The 8,867-nt window shown below is 37.8% G+C and overlaps 1 protein-coding gene across 1 annotated transcript; it reads right to left on the reverse strand.

Annotated features, from left to right (window-relative positions):
• On the reverse strand, positions 1-7,661 carry LOC138000140 (forkhead box protein N4-like). Its single transcript, XM_068846339.1, is given in 5 exon segments — positions 1-1,194; positions 1,197-1,478; positions 2,542-2,728; positions 6,868-6,910; positions 7,008-7,661. Coding segments are annotated over 5 exon segments (1,221 nt in total). The 5' UTR covers positions 7,595-7,661; the 3' UTR covers positions 1-1,072.
• Between the last annotated feature and the right edge of the window lie 1,206 nt (positions 7,662-8,867).

Consider the following 8,867-nt stretch of genomic DNA (forward strand, 5'->3'; position numbering starts at 1 on the left):
AGGGCCATGTGACCAAGAATCAACCAATCACAGTGCTCGTTTTGTTTTTGCAAAAGTCTAGGTATATAACAATGTACCTTCAATGTGGGGCTTGCTCCTTAGATGACAGCGCTAGCCCTGCCACAATATAGTTACATTTTTCGTTTAAAAAAGCTTTGTACAGGCATTATGTTTCCCTGTATGTATACCCAGAGAATAAACTTTCAGGTTATTTCTTGACCTTATGTTTGGATTGCTGAGCAGCATTTACAGTTCCGTAGCAAGTTTGTCATGAAAAAATAAGCGTCAAGTGTAAATGAAGCTCAACCATTATAAGATTAAATAAAGTACAGAACATAAAGATGGACAACAGATACCTTATATATTAAATGTTTATCCAAGTACACAGTTGCATAACTTTTACAACGGTTGACAAGAAGGCTTAGTGTTAAAATGATGCAAACTTTGAGTTCACAAAAAAATCGTTATTAAGCCCCCTTAATAATACACCATTCCCTTAAAACTACTACAGCACTTTTCACAGGCTTAAAAGGAAACAATTCACCCATAACCACCACAAGGCCTTCAAGTTGCACCAATATTTGAACCCCGAAGTGTTGCAGTCTTATGCTTGGATTATTTTGAAAGCCACACAATTGCTTTTTGACCATTTTTTGTTTGACTTTGTCATCAACTGCTATCCACAGTGAGGTTTATAAAAATAGCCTAAAAACTCAGGATCATTTTTAAGAGAAATGAAATATTTAATATTGATATTGTCACCAATAACATGGAAAGGCTCATCTCAAGGATTTAATTGCTGAAGTGTAAAAATTGGAAGGTTCTTCTCTTCACCTGTGAAAATAGTTGCAGTGGAAAAACCATCACATCACAGTGGCTGACAGCACTGTAAGTCAACACTTGTGCTACTGTAACTCCCAAGCCAAATAAATCTTGTACCACTGCTAGTACAATTTGTTAAAAACAACTTGACCTTATTACAAGGCTCGTACCTTGAATTACAATCACAATTTCTTTCTGTACACCAAAGAATTTTTTACTATTTTCTAGCTAAGAATGAATACTCTGTTAATCAAAAGCCTACATTGATGTGTTGTTGTGGTTGCAAGCTATAGTAATGTGAAATGTAAGGAGCAGAGATGTCAAAATCTTGGCCGTCACTATTGACAAAGTAGTGTGTTGAGTTTTCCATTCCACAGTAGTGGTGATGGGGTCACAACCGTTTATTCCATTTATGTGCTGTGTCGAGATTGGCAAGCTGGTACAAGTACTAAGTGTTGGATCGATTGGTAGATCAGTGCTTTGAGAAATAATGTCATCCCAGTCAAGGACTTCATTGTGTTGAATTTCCTGGATTAGGTCATTGCCAAAAAGTTCCTTGGCAGCATCTGCTGCAGCTCTGTCCTCACAGTTTTCTGTTTGGGTCATTATTTGCTCTGGAGAATTGTCTAAATCATCGCTTGAAATACTAAGCTCATCTACGATAAAATGACAAGAAAACACTTCATTCAGAATTATTTTTTTGTGATGGGTAGCAATGGGAATTTCTGTACCATTAATGAAATTTGAATCTACTGTTTTTGTAATTAAAACACCTTTTCTAGACCCTTCCTTCCCTGAACTTGCCTCCATTGATGACTAAAAATCAACTGGCATTTGACAGAGCAAAATCTTGTCACTTTTAGGAAGAAAAGGGTTCATAGTTGCTCCATTTTCAATAATTAAAGTCGAAATTCCTGAGTATGGGCATTTTCCTTAAAGTGTATTGAGCTTTATTTCCCTGAACAAAATGTGAAGATGAAGTTCTATTGGTTATATGCGTGACTTGGGAAACGTACCCTTAATTCTGAGCAGCAACTAGAGGTCCAAATTAATTACTAAACAATGAAACAGCGAAACAAAGCACCAAAACACCATGTATGACCCCACCCTACATTGAATACTAACCGACAAAGGTTGGATTTGAGATTAAACATCGTTTTAGGCCTAAGAAGTTATTGCTCCTAATCTCAGTCTTAATCTGAATCCTAATTTTAATTTCAATGAATTAGGAGCAATAGCATTGTAGGCCTAATTAGGCCTACAATGATATTTAATCTCAAATCCAACCTTTGTAGGTTAGTATAATTCAATGTATTGTGGGCTCATACATGGTGTTTTATAGTGTTTCGTTTCGGTGTTTCATGGTTTAGTAATGCCAGCAACTAGAATCGTGAAATCCCTCTGTTGAGTGGTATCTTTATCCTTTTGTTAAATATTGACAAAATTCCCGTGCCTATGTCATCAATTTACCACCAGAACAAGGGTAAGTGGGTGTTAGTGAAAACAAACCAATTGCTTCCTTCGTGATCACCTAACCTTCCATACTGGAAATTATGATTATTTTGTTGTTGACATTTACATACTGTTTCTAAGTTACATGTAAGTGTTTCAATGTTTTCAACACAAAGCAATCAAAAATTGCTTTGTTTATTAATTTTTTCTTGTCATTTTCGATTATGATAATTATGATATTATCTTAATGACAAATTTCACACACACCTGGATTTGCCATACTAGCCCTGATTGCTTCAGCATGTTTCTTTTTCCACTTTCTGATCTCTTTGTCCATTTGTTCACGCCTCTCAGGTTTAAGCGACCATAGACATCCCTTCCTCTGGGATGCACCTTGTGGTCTTTCTAACTTGCAGAATGCCTTGTTCAATGATAAGTTGTGTCTGACTGAGTTCTATGACGTAATAAAAAAGTAACAATAATATTGAACCATTAAAAGCAATATTATTGCAGAATATAATCTGACAAGTAATGGAAAGGAAAGGGTGTGGTTCTATCTAGTATGCCCCTTATGGAGGAATTAAAGGCAGTGGTACAGCAAAACAATGGCTATGTGTCTATTCCTTCTAAAAAAGGAATATTCCACTTTTTCCCTATTTGGTACAAATTAAAACAGTATTTAGTCTGGTTGGTTGGTGAATTTGGTAAATTGCTTACCATTATGCCTTGGTCATCCCAACCTGAATTTTCCAGTAAAATTAATGATAAGCATTCCTGGTTATATTCATCCAGAAAGTGCCTCCTTCAAGGTGTATAATACTTAATCTCATCTCACAATCCTTTCAATCAAAATTGTTTAATCAGAGGCTTTTGATGGGGATGATGAGGGAAGGGCAAGCAGATTTAATAGACCACATTTCAGTAGGATACAGAGCCACACCCCATCGCCCATCGGATGCTTATTGCAAAAACATTGCTTCACAACCTTAAAGGTAAAAAGAGTAAAGTCTGCTTACAAGCCAACTGGCCCATTAGGCCAGAGCTTATCCTGGCTCCTGTAGCATGAAGTGACTAGGAGTATTTCTACCCTCCTCCCCCCCCCCCCTAGATGGGATGCCAGTCCATCGCATGGTTACCCCTGGCATTAAATTCGCCAGTACCAAGTTATGTACCTAGCTGGAGAGAGGCACCCTGAGAGTAAAGTGTCTTGCCCAAGAACACAACACAGTAGGAGCCGTTACACCAGACCTCTTGCCCATGGGGAACCTTGGGGTTACGGCTTGGGTTGGGTTTACCCTGGGTTATGATCGACTCTCCATTTGCGGTTACACACTTGTAAATTACCCAAGGGGAAGGTAAGCGTTGGCCTGTTTTGGTGGGAAACTTACCTTTAAGATAAGACAAGATGAGATTTATTAGTTTTTCCACTAAATGGTTTTTGAAAAACTAATTACAATACAAAATACATTAAAATTAAGGATCTAAAAAAAAGTAAACATCGAAGATCTACATCTGAATGACAAACTTTTCTTTGGCTTATTTTCGGTAATTGTCATGATCGGTGCTTCTCTTAAACTGTCCACCTCAATTAAGTTCAGCGATTCATCGCTTCATTTTAAGAAGGCAACAAAGACGTCGACTTCAGTTACGCTTTCTCTAGTCCTTGCAACTCTCCAATTTATAATTTAGACGTCGACTTGCTGCTGGCCAGAAAAGGCGTGCTTGGGTATTTCCACGTCCGCAGTTGTTTACGCAGTTCATCACAGCATGTATTTTCCTCACGTTCGGCAATCTTGTGATTGGTTGAGCCGCTTTAGGGTTTTGTTAACCATAAGACTTACATCTGGAACTGTCATGGCAATTCTTTTGTTCTTTTTGACGTATCCATGGAAATTTCCCACAGGAAATTTCCCTTAGGGCAGATCGGTCACATAAAAAATTGCTTCCCCGTGCGAAAAAGCCACTTACCCAAGGGCAAAATGGCTAGTGTAACCGCAGCTAATGTCCCCAGCCAGGACCCGAACCTGGACCACTCAATCTGGAGTAGAGCACACTAACCATGAGGCCACCATGCCTCCCACCGCTTCACAACCTTAGTGGCAGAAAACTACCGTACATACTTAGATGCAAAGTTCACAATCTACAGCTCAATCATTTCCAAAGTCATCAATGGTACAGTAATTTTATGACATGAAATCGGAAAGATTTTGTTTTGTATTTATTACAAAAATTTCCATTGACTGATGTTTTTTTTCTGGTATGATAATATCAATATACATCTTCCTAATACTCACAGTAAATTTAAAAAGAAAATATTATTAACAGAGTAACTCGGTGAGGAAATTATTGTTATTGACACAGAATATTTTCTGTTTTACTATTAGACAATAGGAAAAAAATCAGTTGCAGACCCTGATGAAGAAATTTTGTTTTACTTTACCTCAGGAACTTTTATTTTCATTTACAAATTAACATTCATAATTAGTTGTGCGCAACTTTCGTTTAGGTCCCACAAATCACAGTGATGTATCTGCGAAAGGGTGGTTTAGAAGGCTTTTAAATAATTGATGTCAACTTGAAGGTAGATTAAATTCCTTAGTTGAGAAAAATTGAAGTATTATCAGTATTTCAAGGTTTGCCACTTAAAAGAAAATAAATTGCCATATTACATCTCTATCAATTTAGAGTGGTTAACTCTTTAGTGGGAAAATAGAATGAAAACAGGGACTGCTTTCTGAACTTTGTATTGGAAATAATTATATGACTGGTATAGAGAACCTATAAAAAACCCATTCATAGTGTACTGCTACCAGCATAATTTTTTCTCAAAAAGTGTTTGGCAGTTGGGACAAATTTGGTGAAAGAAAGGGTATTATCAGTATAAACTAGACAAATCAAAAAAGTATTCTTTCCTGTGTTTCTTTTCAAAACAAATTCGACTAAAGTAAATAAATCATTTTGAACAAAAGAAAAGGAGAAATACATTGAAATTAATCATGTCAAAAAATCTACTTTAGAAATGTCACCATCAAATGTACCACAATTCTTTGAGCTTGGAAATTTTAAGTTGACTTTTATGTGTCTTAGAAAAGAACGAAAAATTAGTAAGGTGAAAAGCAGGAAATTATTTCTTTGCATTACCCATAGAAATTTAGATAAATTTGTATAATTCAACCTGAAAAGAACCCAAAAAAATCTGTAACTCGCAACTTAAATTATGCCGTAGCAACACACAAATGAGAAACCAGTTTAGTCATTTAATCACGTCGACAGAACCTTTTTTTTCTCTTGCCTTAAAGATTCAGAAAAAGGAAAAAAATATGCAGCTACTTGTGTGCAATATGGACCTTAATTAGAATGACATCAATTATTCAAAATATCAACCACCTGTTGTAGGAAGAGAAACCTACAGGAAGAAATAAAACTTTCCCGTAAAAATAACATTATTTCCTTTTTATGTTCATTGTCTGTATTGGTCTCTAACTTGTCGAATCTGTGGAATTATACACATCGGCAAATCGAGGAAAAGTTTGGGAATCTTCTCGTAGCAACTGATATAAAAATTTCAGGTGTAGCTTTGTTGTCGCATTAATCGATATCGTAACTTTGATGTGGCATTGAGACCTACAATTTGTATTTCAAAGCTCAAAGTCAGTTTTTGACAAAAAAAAATATTATGGCAGGCCACTCTCGAACCGAGCGATTTAAAGAATTCATACGGAGTTGTCAAAACGACCTCTGAGAAATTCCGACCCCACCCTAAGTATTTTGCTGTTCGTTTTAAGAAAATCTTTGGAGCCATCTCTATAAGCGTTTATTGATGTTTTTTCGAACTAGAATTTGAAACTCGTATTTAGGTTTTTTATTTATCGTAATTATCCCAGTGCAACGATTCGAAATTAGCGATTACGTTTGACTGCACGTCTTATACGCAAAATCAGTTCGCGATTTATCTCCCAGATGCTACTTCTAAATCTTTGGCTCGATGATTCGTCAAACACCTTACAACGGTACCTTGATTCATTGTATTTTTAAATTAATCAAGGAAACAGAACACATGATCGTTCGAACGAAATATTTGTCCTGTCGTTGCTTTCAGTACCTCTTATTCGGCTAACATCGAAGCCATTGTGTTACATCCGATTACGAATATAGCCAAATGTCATGAAAGGGAATGAAAAGCAATGAAAAAACCTCCGGTCATGATATGTACCTGATTCCCACTTTGCGGCAAGAAACGTTCTCTAAAAAAATTTAATCTCCGAAAAAGTAAGCAAGCTCGTGAAATTCTGCAAGGATTCGAACTGCTCTCAGCTGGCCAGAACCCAGCCATTGTAATGCAGCGAGGAAACCATAGTTCAGGAAACCGTTGATAAGAAAACAAAAAAGTTTTTGGAAATGTCTTCAAAGCTTCCGAAGATTTTATCAATCGAACGAAACGTGTCGCAAGAATGGCAAATTTTTCCTTTAAATCTCCAACAACACTGAGACTTCACCAAGAAAAGCCCAAACCGTTAGAAAAGGGGTATATTTAAATTCAAACTTCACCAGTCATGCGAACAACTGATTCGATTACTAAATTTTTTCGCTTACCTTCCAGCCATCCGGAGCAGTCTTAAAATAAGGGAACTTTCCCCTGCAAAACGCAAAGAAAAGCAACATTTTTAACCTCCAGTTACGCTCCAAATGCAACCTGATGGCAAGATTCGATTTCAGCGCCAATTGCAACTTACATCATGAACTTGTAAATTTCACTGACGGGGAGTGTGCCTGAATCGCTGTTCTTCAAGGCCATCGCAATGAGACAGGAGTAAGAAAACAGCGGCTTAGGATAGGCTTTGTCTTGTGATTTTAAGCTGCCTTTGATGCCGTTTTTAGGTCTATGATGCGACGATTTCGGTTTAGTTTCCCCTGCACGTGCCTGCAGAATCTGCGGAGTTGCAACAGACGTTACGTTCACTTGCGTGTGGGACAAGGGAACTTGTTGCTGATTCGGCCACTGGACAGGTAACGCAGTATTTGGATCAACCATGACCTGCTTCTCGCTTGATGCGTTTTTCTCCATCGGTATACTAACGCTTTGTAGCCACTGCAAATTCGTCAAGTCCCCTACAGGCGTACAATCCGACCTCAGCCTTTCTTGTTTCATCGACATCATGAGTTGCTGTGTGTCATGAAATATACTGCTCTCGTGCAATTGAAAAAAGGGATCGTTCAAATTGAAGTCCATTTCATGGCTATCGCACTCCACCATCTCTTGCAGTGATAGCGAATCAGGTGTATCGTAAAAAGTCAGCCCTTGAGGACTGCTGTTCATCATTTTGGAATAACTAGTTGTGATATTTTACTGAGCAAATGACGAGAACATAGGTTTTATTCGAAGTGAATCAGTTACTGGCTATTTGGATCGAACCTTTCATCGACGCTGATTGGCTAACAAATGGCGGTCTAGCCTTTGATTGGTCGCCACGAATAACAACCCCCAGGGCTTAATCCATATAAGGCCAAGTTACTACTTTCGGGACTTACATCTATCATACAAATTCTTTCTGCATGATCTGTCCAACCACCAGTAATTCTTCCCACTTAAAAGAGTTAACGAACCACCACAACCTCTGTCGATACCTGAACTGCTATCCAGTCAACGCGATTGAAATTTTACGCACGATTCTGCGGTAATTCCATCGATTTTAGAGCACACAATTCACGGAAATCCGTGTTTATTCATGCGAATCGACAATACTTATTCATTGTGGTTGAAGAGCTGACAATGGATGACCCCACCCCACGTTTTCGTTCGCGCCTCTGGTAATTTGCATAAAGACGACAGTTCAAAAAAATATGCAAAGCAAATAAAAATTTAAAAGAACTCGTCATCCACCTCCGCTTTGGATGAATCATCAGTGAAATCCCAGGTCTTTGTGTTTTTTTTAATTCTTTTTGCAAGTACAAAACAACAAGCAACATTTTTGCGAGGATAATTTCTGTCTGCTCGCTACTCTGCGCGTAAACAACGAGTGATGGAAAAGAGTGCGGTTTCCTTCGCTAAAAGCGGTATCGTCAGTTTTCGGAATTTACGTCTAAAAAGAAGGCGGTCGGCGGTTTCGAATAAAGTCGCAATATATTTATTTGCGTTTTTATGCGTTTATTTATTTTAAATCTCGAGACCGACGTGAGCGTTTTCTTCCAAAACCCTTTGGGAAAAACGATTTTTTTCTTCGTGACCATGTCTACAAATTAGGGAGCAGGGAATCAATGAAAAGAAGTGTGTTCCTTTCAGATGGCGCTTGTCTTGGAATAAATAAACGCGATCGGGGGCCCCTGGGCCTTTATGTCAATGCCAGGTTTATAATACCTTACTCGTGTGTTCAAAAATAAACCGCAACAAAAGCGAAGACACAATACCTCGAGCCAAAACTGGACAAAAATTCAGACCTCTACGAATCTGAGTGTTCTGTGAAACAGACGCTCAATTTGACAGTAAGCCTTTGATTATGAAAAATTCAATTTAGTTTTCCTTTCAGAGGCTAAAAAGTTGCGTACGTTTTTCTCTTTCCCAACGAATTTTCGACTGTGTCGTCTCCAGGCCAAAG

The sequence above is a fragment of the Montipora foliosa genome, chromosome 1 (genome assembly GCF_036669935.1).
Source record: "Montipora foliosa isolate CH-2021 chromosome 1, ASM3666993v2, whole genome shotgun sequence".
NCBI lineage: Eukaryota > Metazoa > Cnidaria > Anthozoa > Scleractinia > Acroporidae > Montipora > Montipora foliosa.